This window comes from Pleurodeles waltl, chromosome 1_2 (genome assembly GCF_031143425.1).
Source record: "Pleurodeles waltl isolate 20211129_DDA chromosome 1_2, aPleWal1.hap1.20221129, whole genome shotgun sequence".
Lineage (NCBI taxonomy): Eukaryota > Metazoa > Chordata > Amphibia > Caudata > Salamandridae > Pleurodeles > Pleurodeles waltl.
In genome coordinates, this window is record NC_090437.1 from 447,888,322 (window position 1) to 447,907,315 (window position 18,994).

General features: G+C 43.2%; 1 protein-coding gene across 2 annotated transcripts in view; it reads left to right on the forward strand.

Moving 5' to 3' along the window:
- The window catches only part of MOB3B (MOB kinase activator 3B), a 310,214-nt gene that overhangs the window by 232,471 nt on the left and 58,749 nt on the right, over positions 1-18,994 (forward strand). For both annotated transcript variants that reach the window (XM_069240685.1, XM_069240694.1), the window contains exon 3: positions 1,800-2,002. In XM_069240685.1, the coding sequence (XP_069096786.1) occupies positions 1,800-2,002 (203 nt within the window). The remainder of the gene's footprint in view (positions 1-1,799; positions 2,003-18,994) is intronic.

Genomic DNA, 18,994 nt, shown 5'->3' on the forward strand with positions numbered 1-18,994 from the left:
CAACCACTTACCTTCACTCACCACCACGCCGCTCCTCTCCTACGTCGCAGGCTGCAGGCACAGGCTCCCATCCTACCCTGTGGCCAGTCCTGACGCTGCTAAAAAGCAGCATTAGGATTGGCTGGGAGCAAGCAGCCAGGGCGCTCCCAGGCAGACTGGGATCCTGTGCATGCCCTCTCCAGCCTGGCAACTGTGTTGCTGGGCTGGAAAGAGCCTACTGCGCATGTGTGTTTGGCCAGCCCGAGATGGCCAGCCAAACATACAAGCACAGTGAGGGGGAGTGCTGTGCATTCCCCCTCACTGCTCGTCACCCCGTGGCCCCACCCCTTTACCTGAAAACAATAATAAACTCAATTTATTGTTGTTTTCAGGTAAAGGTTTTGCAGCTGGCGCTGCTGGCAGGGGAGCGACACTCCTCCACCCTAATAGAGGAGCTGCCTCTGCCTGAGAGGCATTTTCCTATTTCTATGTGTGCTGCAGAATGCATCAGACGTAGTAAGCGGAAACAAAAATGAGAAATAAAGATATTTTTCCTTGCTACTCCTCACTTGGGGATGCTAGCATTTTGTCTCATTCCCAAGTCTACCACTATTGGTAAATCTAGGAATGCACCAAAATCCATGGGTGGATGCATGGGAACACCAACACTCCACCCATGGAATGCCTCTGTGCTGCAGAGTAACACAAGACAGCGATTTGCACTGCCTTACCTTACTCTAAATTTATCAAGCCGTTCAAGCCATGCAACATGGTCGAGGGCGATGCAAAATCTTCATAAATATAGACCTTAGTGTGAAAGTGGCTGCCATATGTTAAAGTGAGTGGCAAAAATGGATACTGTGTGTGAAAGAGTAGGACAGATGTAAGAGTGAATTGCAGGTGGGACATTAGTTGCACAATGAGACAATGGATACAAGTTGAGAGAAAGGCTGGGAGGTTGTGACAGTTGCTGAGTGTTGATTAGATATGGAATCAGAGTGGGGGTAAGGATAAAGCAGTGGCTATATGGTATGAACCTACTGAGGCGAGTGTGTGGATAATGGGTGGGAGTGGCAATAAGCAGCAAGAGTGCGTGTCAAATAACAATGGATTAGTTAAGAATTTGTAACTCTGGAGAAATGGTGTAGTAGATGAGGGAATGAGAGCCTGTGTGAAGTGAGAATATGAGGATTAGAGAACTGATTTAAGGCCTTTGGACTGAGGAGGTGAGAGGTGATGGAGAGAGCGAGATGTGTTTTTGAATGAGTTGCAGTCCACAAAACTCAACTTAAAACACTTTTCATGAATAAAACAACTTGAATAATGACTTGGTTTTGCTGTTATGTGTAACCAAAATGATTTTTTTTCAAATTAAAATTTTCATGATCTCAAATTGGTGACTCCTAAACGTGGATTGGTCCGGATTTTCTTTTTTTGCTTTGGAGGCATTTTCTTCTTTGGTAAAGGGAGGTCCAGTAGACACTTTATACTGATCATGTTTCGATCGATGGCAGCTTGCATTACATGAAGACTACACAGCACGAGAAAAATGGAGCAAAATTATTGTGCGCTATCCTCACTGCTTATATAATAGGGTACGGAGCAAAGTTATTATGCACCAAAAAAGGTCCCTTTCCTACTCATGATCATGTTAAGTTGTAAAATGTGTGCAAAATAATGTTCCTAACTTTTTTTTGCAAACTATAAATAATACGTCTCAAAATGTTTGCTAGCTGTTTTTTTAAACCTATGAGTCCACCGAGGAGATGGCTACGAGTATTTTGGAAGCACGATAATAAGATTTTCCCTCTTATTTGCAGGTGTTCCCTTTCCAAAGAACTTCCTTCAGATCTGTAAGAAGATCCTCTGCCGGCTCTTTAGGGTCTTCGTCCATGTTTACATACACCACTTTGACCGCATCATTGTCATGGGAGCAGAGGCACATGTCAACACCTGTTACAAGCACTTTTACTACTTTGTGACGGAGCTCAACCTTGTGGACCGCAAGGAGTTAGAGCCTTTGGTAAGTCGAAAATAAAGAACATCATTCATTTATGGCACCTTGTTGAATTATGTACCTAGATTGGTTGCCTATTTTATCGTGATGTAGCACACTCCTCAAGTGGTACCAATTGCTCTGCCTGACTTTACTATCCCTCTCACTTTGCATGAAGTAGCTTCATGACAAGGCCTGTAGTATAGTAGGTGAGAGTGATCTTCAAGAATCACCCTGAGATCGCCACATGTTGGAAGTGGAAAAGACTGATCTGTGACACTCCCTTATGTTACTTTTTTGCTCTAATGCATCTCATCTTCACCTAATACGTTGGTTTTAAAGAAACATGGTTCATCTATTTATCTCTAGGGACGTATATCAATATATATAGATATATGTATCATTTAATGATTTTTCTTTATTACAAGATCTTGGTAGACAGCTCAGCCTGTCAGGCCTTCTGAAGAGATCCTAGCAAAAGTTATTACAGATCAAATAGTCTGCCCCTAGGATGTGTCAAAGGGGGTAAGCAACACAAAAATCTTTTCCTTTAAAGGTAATCACAATGATTTCTTAATGGCCTATTGGATTTAAAATAAGTGTTACATAGTGAATAAATCAGGTCTCCTGTACAGAGTGTAAACATTCACATAAGGAAACCATCAGGTGTGCAGTCATAAAATTACAACTGTTCACAAAATTACAGTTGACAAAAGCAAAATATTATCTCTCCTGTGACAACCTAACCAGGATTGTGCAAATCTTCTATACCCACAGTTTGCCAGAGGGGGTATCTCACAAAACAATCCTTGCCTACACGATGATCTGTGAGATTCCATGTAACAACATACTTATCTGTAGGCTTCAATGCAGAGTAAATCCACCGTTAAAAGCCTATTGATTTTCACATATGCTTTTCACAACAAATATGTTAGGCCTAGTGCCTTTAGTATAACATTTCATCATAAACAGATCTTGCCTATAGCCATGATAATTGGATTGCTGCCACAACCAAATCAGTCTTGCTGTGTTGGGCATACCCTTTCCCACGTGGCAACCATCAGCTATACCATAGTAAAATTACAACCATGCACAAAATTGCAGTTGTCAAAACAATATGAAATCCCTCCTACGAGATTTTAATAAGGATTATCGCGATGCACATCTTCTGTCCAGATGGATTGTGGAGTACCAAAACTCTTGCCTACTACTGTAATCTGTGAGATTCCATGTAATAAAATATCTGCATACAGTCTCTAATGTAGTGTATTAACAATCCACCGTTAAAAGCCTATTACCTTTAACACAAGATTTTCCCTATAAGTAAGAACTACTGGCTTTTTCATAACATTTCATAATAAGCAGATCATCCCTATGTAATCTGGGATAAATGTTCCCATTAAATTGATTAAGCCTTTACCATTGGGTTAACTGCTTAATCAACACAGGTCTTTTTAAGTGCACATAAAATGACAATCATCATGCTTACAGTTATAAAATTACAAATATGTAGAAAAATACAGTTTGCCAAACAATCTATACACCCTCTCAATTGGGCTTAATACAAATCATCACAATGACCAACACTAAAACCCTTACCTACTTCGATAATCTATGAGATTATGTCTACAACCTTCAACACTGTGTCATAACAATCCATCTTTTATGTTCTAGTGACTTTAACATATGCTTTTCAAAATAAATTTGTCAGGCCTACTTCCTTTGACAAACTATACAGAAGAGGTGATGCGAGGAATGCTTGGAAATAGACTAACCACTGTCAATCGCTCTGGGAAGCATTCCAACGTTTCTTCTTTCGCCTACTGTGCCACTCTAAGCAAAGGCCTGCCGTATGCAAATCAGTACTGACCTTGCTCAAAATGGGAACAGTCCATCGCAAACTGCCACGTAAGGCCCACTCGAGAAGGGATCACAAGCAGCCCTAGACTGAAATTGGCTTTATTAGGCCTCATCAGTGAGGTATAACTTGGATTGTGAGGTGCAGAGAGCAAAAGACTCCCCTCTGGGCATCCTGCTGGCCACTTAGGGCGTTACATAATGTACACACAGTGTGATGGAAGGTTTGCTTGCTAATAGTCTAACCACTGGCAATCACTCATGGTAAGATTCCAACTCATCATTTCTCACCTGTTGTGCCATTTTAGAGAAAGGCCTGTCTTATGCAGTTAAGAACTGACTCTTTCGAAACCAGTCTAGAGTTCCTTGTGTTCCGATTTGGAAGTGACCTGGCCTGGCAGTTGGTGTTCGACAGCTCCTATTGGAGCAGGACTAATACTGATTTGCATACGGCAGGTCTCTGTCCAGAATGGCACAGTGGGTGAAAAATGATGGTCTGGAATGCAGTCAGAGCAGTTGCCAGTGGCTAAGATTATTTCAAGCATTCCATCCGTCACCCTGTTGCTTTTTGTAGTTTACTTCTTTTGTCATAACCTTTCATAATAAGCAGACTGGGCCTATGGCATTAGATATAACTTTTCAAGGGCATGAATCAGGCGTGCAGGTTGTTACCATAACTAACTCAAGCCTCCTCATTTGAATGAAAGCTTTCTGACAAGGCAGCCATCAGGTACATTAATTACAGCTGGCTAAGCAAAATACTGTCTTTCCTTAGAGGGCCTAACAATGAATCTCAGCTGCATATCTTCTGTATCCACTGTTTGTCACAGGAGTAAACAACACCAAAACCCTTGCCTCCTGCAGTAATGTGTGGGTTTCCTTGTTAGAAAATTCTTCACTGCGGTTGTTCTTAACAATTCACCCTTAGATGTATTACTGTGAATATGCATGTTTCACAGTAACTACTGCCTTTATTGTGATATTTCATAACAAAAAGATCACACCTATAGCTATGATCATTTGCATGCCACCATAACACACTCAGTCTTGATATATTTAGTATAAACTTTGCCACAAGACAAAAGGTGCAATATAAGCACCTTTTATCAGTGGAAGCACACAACTGCAGCCCAATCAAATCTGATACTCAAGGGAACCAACATGTGGGTGGCGCGTAAGCTCATCTTTCTGTAGTACTCTGAAAGCTCTTTTTTGTAGCCTCTTCACCTCATGCACAATGTTTAGTTGGCTTTCATCACTAGCAGCCTAGAACCTCCTCCAGTGATCTAAACTCTCCCTGCAAGGGCAGAGCTCAAACTTCATCTTTCCCACAGAGTATGGTGTACAGTTTCTGACATCTGTTTCTAGCTGGGATTACTGCTCGCTGTCTTTGGGTGATGTGCTTTGCACTGCAGTCTCTGGGTATTCCTCTAATCCATAACAGATAATTATCTTTTTCTCTCCTGTACAGCAACAGAGTCACATCCTCACTACAGTTCGGTTCTCCACCAAACACTGTCCAGCAGCCACAGTTGCTGTACAAAAAAAGCCCCTCATGAAACATATATAATGGTGTTGTTGTATTTGACCTGAATTTTGAAAGTAGTGTATTTTGGAGTCACAAAAATACTTTAGCTATAGTTGTCTTTTAGGGGCATATTATACTCAGTTTGCACCGAATTAAGTAAAAAAATGTTTTACTCTAATTTGGTGCAAAACTAACTCCATAATTATACTTTGGCGCTAGGCCCAGCTAGTGCCAAATTTATGGAGTTAAAGTCATTTTTTGGAAGTGGAAACCTACCTTGCCTAATGAGGTGCAAGGTAGGGAATCCCGTGCAAAAAATTACTCTATGGCCTTAACGCCATCTTTATACTCCTGTGCAAAAATGGTGCACTGGAGAGAGGAGGGGTCAAAAAGTGGAGCAAAGACTGCTTTGCCCCATTTTTAGCACCTGGATCAGGGCAGGCGTTAGGGGACCTGTGGGCCTATTTCCAGGGTAGAACACTATGGGATAAGCACACAGATGCCCTCCCCAGACCCCAGGGACACCCCCACCCACACCAGGACAGCAGAGGATGGGGGACCCAACCCAGGTAAGTACAGGTATGTACAGGTAAGTATTTTATTTTATTTTTTAAAGTGCCATAGGGGGCCCTGAAATGGGCCCCCATACATGGCACAGGGTGCAATGACCATGCCCAGGGGACGCTGGTCCCCTGTGCTGGCCATTGGGGTGGTGGGCATGACTCCTGTCCTTTCTAAGACAGGAGTCATGTGGTATGGATGGTTTTGCGTCAGCAAATGACTCCAGGCAGGTTAGAGTAATTTTTTTTTACTCTAACCTGCCTAAAGTCATTTTTTGGTGCGAAACCCCCTTTTTCCACACCGCCAGCCCCACTGACTAACGTAATTTTTTTTTTTTTACACTAGCCTACCCTTTGCACAGGCTTGCACCATTCCATAAATATGGTGCCCGGCTTGTGCACAGAAATGGTGCAAGCCGGTGCTAAACCTTTTGATGCAAAACTGCGTTAGTGCAGTTTTGCCCCAAAAAGTATAAATCGGGGCCCTAGTGCCCAAAGCATGTTGAAGAACCACTCTCCTGCTTATTGCTAGAGCTGTGGAACAGAAAACCCAGGGAAATGTCTGAGTGACTCTTTCTGCCTTTATGCCACATCTACATGTGTACAGACCATTCAGTGACAGAGGGTTCATTTTAACCTGGTCGGTGGTGCCATCAGTGCATCAAAAATTATTCTTGTTGGTCAACATTCAACCTTGTGTAGGGCTTGTGATAACTGATATGAAAATAGGAGTTCCCCCATAGATGTCTTGCAGTGCATATTTGAGTGGATTTCAGTGTGAAAACTGGCACATCAGTCTCCCTTTTATGTGTTTCTATAGGCATCGGCCACATATGTACGCTTCTTCTTCTATGTTTTTTATGTACTGGTATATCAGTGATTGTGACAGTTCTGTAATTTGGGTAGCTGCCTCTTCTATATTGCTCTGAGGCTCTCGGATGGCTATCACATAAGTTAGTCTACCAATCACATACCTCTGGATGGTTAATGTCTGACATACTCTTAGTTTTTCTTGCTTTTATTGAAATACCTTAAGTAAGTGAATGCCTGTCCTATGAGACAGTTTTCTTTTTCAGTTGAAGAATGGCCGACGTGCTTGTTTTCTTGTTGTTTTGGTTTCAGCTTGGCATATGGCTGCCGCAGTAGTCCTCCTAGTTGTACGGCCGTATCCCGTAGGGATCTATCTCACCTGCCGCCACATTAATACTTCTTGTGAATCTCAGTGTATCTTTCATAGTTGGTTGTCACGTTAGTTCCTGTGATTATTTTTGTGCTGCTGAATGACTGTTACCGGAGTTTTGTTCTGTGCCCCAGGCTGATAAGTGTATGCCTGCGACACAAATACATTTAATGCTATATGTCACAGCTTGGAATGTGAGCGACATAGGAATCCAATTTGTCTGAAGCTGTTAGGATGATTGATGCCTGAGCTTACCTTGACTTAAGGCTGTGGCTGACACAAATATGCCCTTTATTAGAGATGGTGACCGAGCAGGTTTCTAGTCTCTTTTCTATGTTCGTTAGCATCCTGGGTTACTGCTGTATTATGTATTCTGTTTCGGTGTCCTGTGCTGTTTTGTATCTACCTCATTCTTCTTTTTCTAAGTTTGTACCAGAGGTTTTTGAGCGTCCATGCCTTTCCTGGGCAGTTAAAGCGTTTATGAACCAGAGCTGTGGGTGGATGGGAAGAGGCTATCTATGAAATGTGTTGCACAGGAGGAAAGAGAAGTAAAGACAGCGCCATATTGTAAAAGAGGTCGCCCCAAAGAGGGGCCTTCGACCGTATGGAGAGCAGTGGAATAAAGTGAAATCAACTCGCCAACGCTGACTACGAAAACAAACCCGATTGGTCCTTTGTTTGAGTTAGAAAGGCAGTAAACAGCAGCCTGTGTGTAGTAAATGCTGTGCTTCTAAGAGAAAAGCCAGCATAACACAATGTGTGTGTGTCACATGTACTCTGAGGGCAGCGTCAAAGATTTCAGCTTGTCCTGACAGTGGTACGCGCTGTGAGGTAATAACACCAAACTCTGCAAGTATAAGCGCGCTCTGGGCGGAAAGAACGAATTTGCTTGGCAAACAAGGGTAGCTAAAACCTGACACCTCAGTGACAAGCAGCGGCCTACAGTAAAGCTTTGCCTTTTCTGACTGTTCAAATAGTCAACACATTGCACAGAAAATGGCATTGTGTGCTATAGTTGAATGAATGCATGCAGCACATGTATTCGTGCGTGCAACACATGTGCCGTGGTCACAATGTTCCAAAGGATTTCTGGACTCCAGGGACTTACAAGAAAAACCCGAGATGTTAACAGGGCTGAAAGCGGTGTATGTAGAATGCAATTGGATTTCTCATGTGTCAGTGTTGCATACGTGTTCTCACCGACGAGGAAGGCCTTCCAGCCATGTTAAAGTGAGCAATTCAAAATGTAATAGTCTGAACGGAGCGAGACATGCAATAGTGGATTGGAGTGGGGTGGACTGGATTGAAGTAGAGTGGGGTGGATTGAGTGGAATGTAATGAACTGGAGTGGGTGGACTGGATTGGAGTGGGATGAACTGAAATGGGGTGAGGTGGACTGGATTGGGGTGGATTGAAGTGGAGTGGGGTGTATTAGAATAGATTGGGACAGGTGGATTGAAGTGGGTGGATAAGAGTGATAGGGGCAGGGTGGGGTGGACTGGATTGGTGTTAATTGGATTTCGGTGGGGTGGACTGGACTGGAGTGGGGTGGACTGGATTGTAGTGCAGTGGACTGGATTCGAGTGCAGTGGATTGGAGTGGGATGGATTGGATTGGATGGTCTGTATTGGAGTGGGGTGGATTGGACTGGAGTGAGGGACCCTACCTCAGTTCTGTCCAACCCACTACCATCCATCCAACCAACCAACCCCTGTCCACCCACACCACCCCATTTCAATCAAACCACTTCAATCCAATCCACCTCACTCCAGTTCACCCCACACCACTCCATTCCACCACACTCCACTTAATTCAACACTCTCTTCTCCAATCCAATCCTCCATCCCCAGTTCACTCCACCCACTCCAGTCCAATCTATCCAGACCACTTCACTCCAGTCCGCCCACCCCAGTTCTATCACTGCAATCCACCTACTACAATCCACCCTCCACAATCCAATCTAATCCACCTGACTCCAATCCACCCACCCAAATCTAATCCACTTCACCCCTTTTCAGTTCAACCCACACACCAATCCACCCACTCTAATCTACTCCAGTTCATTGCACTCCACATAATTCACCCCACTCTCCCAGTCCAATCCACCACACGCTACTCCAATCCACCTCACAACCTCAGTCCACTCCAACCCACTCCACTGTATTCCACCCCACTCTAAGCCACTCCATTCTATTCTATGACACTGCACTCCCTTCCACTGAACTCTGCTCCACTCTACTCAACTATGTGGCATCCTACTCCCCCACTCCACTCTATGTCACTCTACTCCACTAACATTTAGCAGTGCTGAATTGCAGCTACACTGGTTACAACATGGCAAAAAAAAATTGCCAAAGCCAGTAGCTTTTGTACAGGCTAGACCTTTTGGCTTTGCTAATGCTTGTTACTATGGGCGTCATTTTACTTCTATCCACCCTCTAAAATTACCTTTATGTCCCTTTACCTAAAATAAATCCCTAAGCATTTGTCTTAAATAACAGTAAAATTATGTTATTAAAAAAATCCTGTGCAGCCAAGATAGAAATACTTCCCTTCCTGATAAAGGCATGCTTCATAAATGCATGCGTGGGAAAGAATCTGTGATGAAGACTGTTTTCCTTCCAGAAACAGCAGGCCATTAGAATTATACCAGTGCCGCTACACAACTTGGGTTGGAACGTTCCTTGATCACCATAACTGCACTAACCATGCACTGTGTGGGAGACACTCTAGCCTGACTCCCCTCATAAGCTGACTCCTAGATTCTCCTCTCTGCTGCCCCCCTCTCCTCTCTTTGTCTCTCCTCCACCATCTCCACCCCATTAAGGATGAGTGTTAACATGCCTCATAAATGTTGTTTTTCTAAAACTACACCTGACTCAAACAGGAGAGGTAGAAGTATCAGGTTACCACTCCGCTTCCCAACCAAGTCTTTTAATATCAACAGGAGTGTAACCACTTGTCCCAGGATCCACCAAGGAGTCCCTCTAGTTTCTTTTGGGAGGACCTCACCAGCTGTTTTCTACCACAAGTTTATTATTTCTCCGTGTACTCATGAGCATGAAACCTACAAATCTTTGCAGTGTTAAAGTTCAATAAAAGGTGCTTGTATGGAAATGCTTCTGTTTGGTTATGGGGATACAAGCCATAGTCTTGATGTGAGCTGTAACAGAGGTCCGCCAATGCCTAATTAGGTGAACCCTAAAAAATCTGTAGGTTTCACGAAAATATTTTTGTTGACCTTTGGTAGCAAAACCTGAGAGACTAGCCAACCTCCAGATAATGTGAGGTGTGCGACCATACACTTGTTTACCATTATAACCAAACACCTTACAACGGCCATATCAGTTTAAAGGCATAATTGAGTCAATTCTTGACATTTTATACGCACCTATCTTCCATTGCTGTAATGCTTGCTTTGACATAATGTTGGTTATTTCTTGTTTATATTGTGGGTGTGGGTGCCAATATGGTGCCCACCCTTAATCTAATACTTGGACTGGCAGCGTAATGGAAAATCTTATCATTTTATAACATTATTACTGCTGCCATCTTAGTCCCCAGCCTGTATGATTGGTGTAACCTTTCTGCACTGTCCATTTGTTCAACCATTATTCCATTCACTTATTCAGATGTTCATTCATGCACTCAACAACCCTGTATTTATCCATATATCCACATATTAGGTTGTTTACTCATTCTTACTCATTCATCTATCCATGTGCGACCTATTGGCTCTGCCAAAACTTGTTCTGATCTAGAGATTTTTACCTACAAATATTCATAGCCAAAATTGCCAGTATCACTTTGTCAATTGTTTGTTCATGTCTTTCTCATGTCTACCGTGTCGATGACCAAAGAAGGGGGCATGAAGCAAAATAGCTTGAAAAGCTAAACCATGCATTCAAAATGTGGTTTCCGTAATGAGTGGTCTCCCTTTAGAGACAGAACAGGCAGTAGAATTCAAAGCATATTTACAAATCGTTGTCAGATGCAACACACTTAAACAACTGAACGTCTGGTTACACGAAAATCTGTAGTACTTGTCACTCATTATTCTTCACCCCCAGCAATTGTCATCACTCTCTTATATTATTTTCCCAATTACTCATTTGAGTTGCCATGGTATTCCTCACTTCTCATAGATTTCTCCACGTTGGGCAATTTTTATGTCCGTCTGAAAATTGAAGTTATTGCTCCTTCCTAGGTCACGTCTTGTTGTCATCTAGTTATTAATAAACACTCTCTGGCGATCCTGAATAAAGGACTCTCTGAGTCTTAGTCTGTAGCTTGTTTTGCAACTAGATGACTGTCTCCATTCACTGACGCAAATGACTCTATAATAAGTTGAATTAGATGGCCACTTGAGGCATATGACTCTACTGTGGAGCATTCTAATTTAATTCAGTAAGCGATTTAATAAGGTCACAGTGAAGATACATAACTGACAAGATGACGGTCTTTAGTGAAGTGGGTGTGGTAGTTGGTTGGCAAAAGTGGTGTGTAACTGCAATGGGTAAATTAGACGCAAATGCTGAAAGTAATTTTTGGGTAAAAGTCAGGCATTCAACCCCATTGCCTTGCAGCTAGACGAAAGACAGTGGGGGAAAGGGGGACTTTTGGTGGTGGGGTGAAGAAGGGATAGAGCATGTCAGGTGGCAGACCAGAAGGGCCTGGAATAGGATGAACAAGCATTTGCAATGTAGTGGGTCTCGCATTTGCTCGAGTTAGAGCTATTAGCGTCGTAAACTCCTAACCAGACGTTTCTTGCCACATAACTTGAAAATCAAAAGTAAAACAGTTTCACATAAGCGAGCCGATTCACAGCACCACGGCCGCCATGAGCATCATAGATAAGGAGAGACACAAAAAGAAAAAAAGAAGTTCGCTCGCAGTCAAACTTATCTGCAAAAGTGCAATTAGCCATATAACAGGGGCGATAGCCAAGGCGATAACAAAACCTCCCCAAGGAGGGACAAACGTAAACCATTTACCAATGCCATCAAAGGATTTTTGATGGTCAAGCCCACGAACGAGTGGTACTGATGGGCGTGAGGTGGGCGTTGTGAAAATCCCAGATACATACAAACACGTTGGAAAAGCAGTGCATGCATGCTGCTATGCTCGACCTAAAAAAGATACAGGGCAAAAGGACGATGAAAGATGAGCACAAAGGAGGAGAAGGGCAGGTAGCAGAAAGAGGGGGGTATAGTGACAAAGTATTGGCAACAGACAAGAGAAGCGTGGTGAAGAGACTTTGAAAACAGGTGGCGTGGGACACAGAGTGGAGTCGGGTGTCAGGGAAGCACACAGAAACCGGCCCCGCAAGAGGGAGGGCACTGGGAACCTTCACAAGGCTTAGGATATGAAATTAAATAAAGGGGCACCACGGGGTCTCTGCTATCCATCCAGACTAGCAGGTCACCATGTATCAACAATATGAAAGCAAAATCAATGCAACATATTCAGTGTGCCGTCTTTGGGTGCCTGCATTTATTCTGGGGTAATTCTGACAAACATCTTGAAAAGTACTGCAACTGCACAGACAGCACAAACGATCAATCCCACTCTTATTTGGAACACACATAACTTGGTGTTTGATGTACATTACATAGCAGTGAATGCAAGAAGCTGAGACATTCAACTAGTTATCATGTCTAAGGGCCTGATTTAGGGTTTGGCGGAGGGGTTACTCTGTCACCATCCCTCACCGTTGTGACCAGAAAAGATGGTGCTTCTCACATTTGGCAAAATATTATCAACAACGGCTCGAGTATTCTGGCTTCGTGATGCATAATGAGCTTTTTTACAAGCAGTGCTATGAAGTAGCCAAAACGAGGATAACCAAACTGGTTAAAATCCAAAATATATACTGTTTTAGCATTGATTGGAGGTTCACGTGTAAAACAAGCATTGGCAAAGCCAGTAAGCATTTCCTATAGGACCTACTGGCTTTGCTAATGTTTTAAGCCATGTTGTACAGCATTGCAGCAACAGTACAGCATGGCTAAAAAACAAAAAGTTACTGTGACTGCCATATCACTTTGTAGGTTCACTAATGCATTCAACATTCAGGAGTACACCAACAAGAGGACACTTTTTTTGTTCTTCCGATCCAAGATGGATAGATAAATTTTAAAAAAGTTGTGTGAAGGAGCTGTTTAAAAACACATAGAGGTGAAAGCACTTTCTAAAAAAATATAAGGGTTGATCAGGTTGGATAGAACAAGGGTGAAGCAACACAAAGGTGGGCTGAGTGGATCAACAAGAGAGAGAGAACAAGGGTGATACAGAGTAGCATGGACCGTGATTGAGCAGAAGGACATGGGTGAGAGAGAGCAACATAAGGGCAGTTGGTAAAAAAGGCACATGGGCAGAGAGAGCAGAGGCGGGGCAGAAAAGCATATGAATAAGACAGCTGCAAAATGCATGCAATTCATGGAGTGCTTAAACAAAAAGAAAAAAGTAGTTCCCTAAAAGTGAGCAGAGGAATTATAGAAGCATGCCAGTCAAAGAGATGGTAAAGAGGCTATACTTCATAGGAGGAACAAACACAAAATTGACAAAAAAAGCCATCAGATAAGAGGTAGCTAATGAGAATGACAAGAAAGCCAACCAATAGTGAGCAAAGGGCATGCTCCAAACTACTGTATGTTCTTAATAAGCCAACAATTTGTTTTTCGCAGCCCGCAGTGTGGTAGACTCGACCTGAAAATGGTGCCTACCACTTTTTAACTGAACCTTACCCATGTCTTATTCATCATTTTCTTTGCTTTGGTCGATAAAGCCCTGTTTTTTTACCACTTTATGCATGTGGCTTTCCTGTGGTGTTTTGAACTGTTCTAACCATTTTGTTTATTTAGCCTGCTTCCATATCACTTTTGAAGGGAAACCTTTGTTATCTTGGAATGTAGAATGTGGGGCTGAGGGTCCAATGGGACTGTGGATTCTGTGGATCGAAGGTTGAGAGAAGATCCACAGCTGGTTGGTGTATGAGGTGTTTCTCAATTTTTAACTCCCTGCATTATGGAGCATTATTACATTGGTGATGACCTGGGACTGAAAACGCCGGACTAGGAATGCCTCAACACCTTGCTTGGGCACCAGCGGCTGCAGGAAGAGGGGACTGTATTTTTGGTGTACAGCGATTACCAGTTGACGCAGCAGTGAAGTTCCTGGGGATACAGCAGTGGTGACAGCGGTGAAATAGAGAGAATTAACAGTATCATAAGTGGATCCCATTCTTGTTATTAAAGCTTTTACTTTATTCACCGTCGTTAAATGGATGTGCTTGAGCACGTCGCAGGACTGACATTCACTCAGTGACACTGTTCCAGAGCATGCCACTCTTTCTTCTCAAAGCAGCAACGGCATGAGATCATAGATATCCTCGAGCATGCCCTGGGACAGACATTCACTATGTGATGAACGGCGTAAGATTCAAGTTAAGCCCGAGCACCGCTGGACAGGCTTTACCTCTGTGATGTTTCCTCTGTGTGTATGCTGATTGGCTGACCATTACGAGAGCTAGGCAAACCTTGTATTGAGCAGTTTGTCACAGCTCATCTTATTGGTCCCTGGCTTGTTAGAGGAAAGATCCTTGGTATTTGCAGTTTGGCCACAAAGAGTCTTTTCAGCATTTATGCAGTGATGCTCTGGGGAATTATAAGGCCCGTAGGAGCTCCTCCTGCTGTCTATCACTTGAAGTGCGACAAGGTGCACTGGACTCCTTTTATGTGGAACAGAGATTCATCAAGGAGAGTGTGTACCACGTATTGATTTTTTTTGCCTGGTAAGTGTGGGATGCTCAGGTGCCGAATTGGGTACAGGTGAAGGTAACTGGGGTACTTGGGTATCAGTTTGGGTACTGGTGTGGCTACTGCTAGATTCCGGTGCCAAGTTGGGTACCAGTGGTTCTGGAAGTGACTTGCATTTGAGTTGTCTGTATGGAATTCAGTAGTTACACAGTTGGGAGGGAGGGGATTTTGTTTATTTGGTTGATCATTCAGAACATTGCACCACCTCTGTTTTTATTTGTTTGAGCTGGGGAACCTGTGTTGAAATGGGCCAAATGGAAGTGTTTGCACACTATGCAATAGTGTGTGGCACATCATTAAGTACTGGAAGAATGACCTCTCTTTCTCCTTCACTGTTTGGGTCCTGAGGGTCAAGATGTATTTGAACACCTTCCAGACTTAGAGGATGTTGAAGCTGAAAGCCTGAATGAGTTGGATGTCTGCATTGGAAAGTTGAGAAACATTATTTGTCTACGGTTTGCATGATTCTAGAACGGTATCAATTCATAAAGAGAGTCCAAGGATCACAGGAGTCAGTAGAAAACTATTTTACAGATTTACATAAGCTGGCATCATCATGTAAGTTTGAGAGTGCTTCAGGGGAGCAAATTAGAGATCAGTTCATGTTGGGGTGTAATACAGAGAAAGTATGAGAAGAACCCTGGCAAAGAGACACTCCAAAAGTGGATGAGGTGTTACTGATAGCTAAAAAGATTGAGCATTCCCTTGCTTGTGTGCATGTAATAAGAAGAGATACTGGGAATGCATGGAAGAACAGGCCCATATTGCAGTCAAATTGAAGAACAATGATTTACAAAAGATACATTTGCAGGAAAATGTTTCAGATATAGTTTGGTTGGGCACATGGTGAATGATAAAAAGTGTCTAGCATGGGGGACTGTATATAATGGCATGTGGGAGCAAGGGTCACTATGCAAAAAATGGTAGCTCTCAGAGTAAAACAGCAGGATTAAGGAGGTAGTGGTAAATAATGAGAGTGGAGAATTTAATATTATGATCTGCAGTGTGGTGAGACAGTCCTACAGGCGCAGAACCCTGGGGCGCGTGGTCCGAAGAACTACGTTAATGTTAATGGATATAAAGTAAGAATACTGTTTGATTCAGGGGCAAAAATCTCATTGGTACCAAGAGTGTTTTATGGAGATCATGTGGCTAATAAGGTAAGGCTGTATAAGCCGGTCATCAAACCACTAGCGTGTAGGGACCAACCTATCAAATTGGTAGGTTATTTTTTGGGTGAATAAGAGTACAAAAGAAGCATCACAGCGGGCAAAATTTATGTCTCTTGCAAAGGGGATAGTATAATCAGCTGGTTCCACCAGGAAGATTTAGAAGTCATGGTGGATCTTAATTGCTCTCCCCCAATTGTCTTGAAGAGGAAGATGCCTGTTGATCTGAGGGGTTCTCTGTTAATGTGTGAGCTCAATAGCTTGTCTGAAGTTGGTGTCGTCCATCATGTGGTTCAGTCTGAGCAGAAGGATATTCGGCTCAGGGAATTCCAAGATGTTTTTAGTGGCAAGTTGGAATGCTTGACTGACTATGCATATGAGATTCTGTTGCAAGATAGTGCATCACCAGTGACATGTAAGGTCCTAGGAGCTCTTTTGCCATGAGACAGGCAATGAAAGATGAATTAGAGTGAAGAAGTAATGTATTATTGAGTACGTGGAAGCTTCAGAATGGATTACACTAGTGGTTTTGACTCAGAAGGCTTTGGGTGAGATTAGATTCTTTGTGGACCTGAGAGGGTTGAATAAAGCAGTGGTTGTGGCTATAGCATTTATCACTCTGTATGGAGTGTATAAATTCACTAAGAAGCCTTCTGGTTTGATCTGAACAATCTCAGTTTTTCAGAGAGCTGTGGAAAATGTAGAGGGTTTTTTGGAAAGAAAGGTGTGGATGCGATGTCAAGTAGGATCTGTAAATGGGTAATTTCCTTACAGGAGTTTGGTTTCCGGAAGAAGTACATTCCAGGGGTAGAAAATCAAGTGGCAGATTGTCTCTCAATGTTAGTTGACTGTGAAGCGGATGATCAAGAAGGTGGGGTGCATGATGATGCATGGGAATTTCAAGTGAGGAATGTTTGAGGTGGGGCATGAGTGAGAGGCAAGGTAGTGGATTTGGCCCTTCATGGACATTTAGGCATCAGCAAAATGAAAGAAAGGATAAGAATGAAATTGTGGTGGCCTGGGCAAGTACTCAAACGGAAAGAGTGATCAGGGATTGTGTAGATTGAAGAAATAGTGATAAAAGTTGCAAGACTAGAACACAACCCATGATTGTGAGAAAACAACCAGAAGGACCATGGTAACAAGTAGCTCTAGATATATTGGGTCATTATTATGTGCTGGTATTGATCAACTTGTTTTCTAGGTGGCCAGAGGTATGGATTACTTAAGTCATTGAGACAATGAATGTGGAAAAGGTTTTAAAAGAAGTGTTTGGTAGAGAAAGCATTCCAGATTCCATCCTGCGGCAACGAGGTACAGTTGGTATCCCAAGAGATGGAATGCTTTCTGTCACGAAGAGGAATTCAGCATAAAAAATGTTCTGCATACCACCAAGAATCTGATGTGGTTGTGGAAAGATTTAATAGATTCCTGAAGGAAGCTATAAACATTGCCAAAATGGAGGAAAGAGACTGGAGGGATGGCATTCAGTCAAGGGTTGAGATTATCGCTTAACTCCACATTCCATGATGGGAAAAGTGCCATTTGAGTTCTTTAGAGGGAGGCAGCCTAACTCTCTAATGTGTCCACCCTAGATTAACCATTTACATGGGAGCACTGTGAGAGAGTCAGATGAGTGGAAGGAGAAGCAGCAAGACAGGATTGATCTGGGAAAAAAATTATGATACAAGACATGCTGTTAAACAAACCAGAGTTGCTGTGAGAGACTGTGTCAGAATACAGCTACCACTATGGTTGGTTAAGTCCTCTAAATTTTCAGCACCTCAGAAGGTTGTTAAGGGGCATATTTATACTCTGTTTGCGCCGGATTTGCGTAGTTTTTTTTTACGCAAATCCGAGGCAAAACTAACTCCATATTTATACTTTGGCGTTAGACCCGTCTAGCGCCAAAGATCTTGGAGTTTGCGTTATTTTTTAGCGTGGACACCTTCCTTGCGTTAATGATATGCAAGGTAGGCGTTCCCGTCTAAAAAATTACTCCGAGGCATGTGCGCCGTATTTACACTCCCGGGCAAAAATGACGCCCGGGAGTGGGCGGGTAAAAAAAAATGACGCCCAGCCGCTTTAGCGTCATTTTTTAACGCCTGGTCAGGGCAGGCGTTAAGGGACCTGTGGGCTCGGAAGGAGCCCAGAGGTGCCCTCCCATGCCCCCAGGGACACCCCCTGCCACCCTTGCCCACCCCAGGAGGACGCCCAAGGATGGAGGGACCCATCCCAGGGAACTTAAGGTAAGTTCAGGTAAGTATTATTATTATTTTTTTGGGTGGCATAGGGGGGCCTGATTTGTGCCCCCCTACATGCCACTATGCCCAATGACCATGCCCAGGGGACAGAAGTCCCCTGGGCATGACCATTGGGCAAGGGGGCATGATTCATGTCTTTGCTAAGACAGGAGTCATTTAAATGGGGGTTGGGAGTAAAAAAAAATGGCGCAAATCGGGTTGAGGAGAAAATTTTGCCTCAGCCTGACTTGCCCCATTTTTTGACGCCCAAGCTCCATTTTCCCCTACGCCGGCGCTGCCTGGTGTAAGTCATTTTTTTTAACGCACACCAGGCAGCTCCGCCGGCTAACGTCATTGCATAAATAAGGCGCCCGCATGGCGCTTTGGAATGGCGTTAAATTTTTTGACGCACAACTGCGTTGGCGCAGTTGTGCGCCAAAAAGTATAAATACGGCCCTAAATGTTTTAGGAATGTTGTGAAACTAGAGAACAATTGCATATGGAATCTGGGTAAAGTTGTTGTGTTAAAGCATGAAGAGTGGAAAGAAGAAGTGGAGGATGCTAAAAACCGTAATGGGTATTTTCCTGCAAAGGACAAATATGCCAAAAGGAAAATTTTGACCGTATTCGCCCAGCAAGATGATTGTGATGCCACACATCGTGGC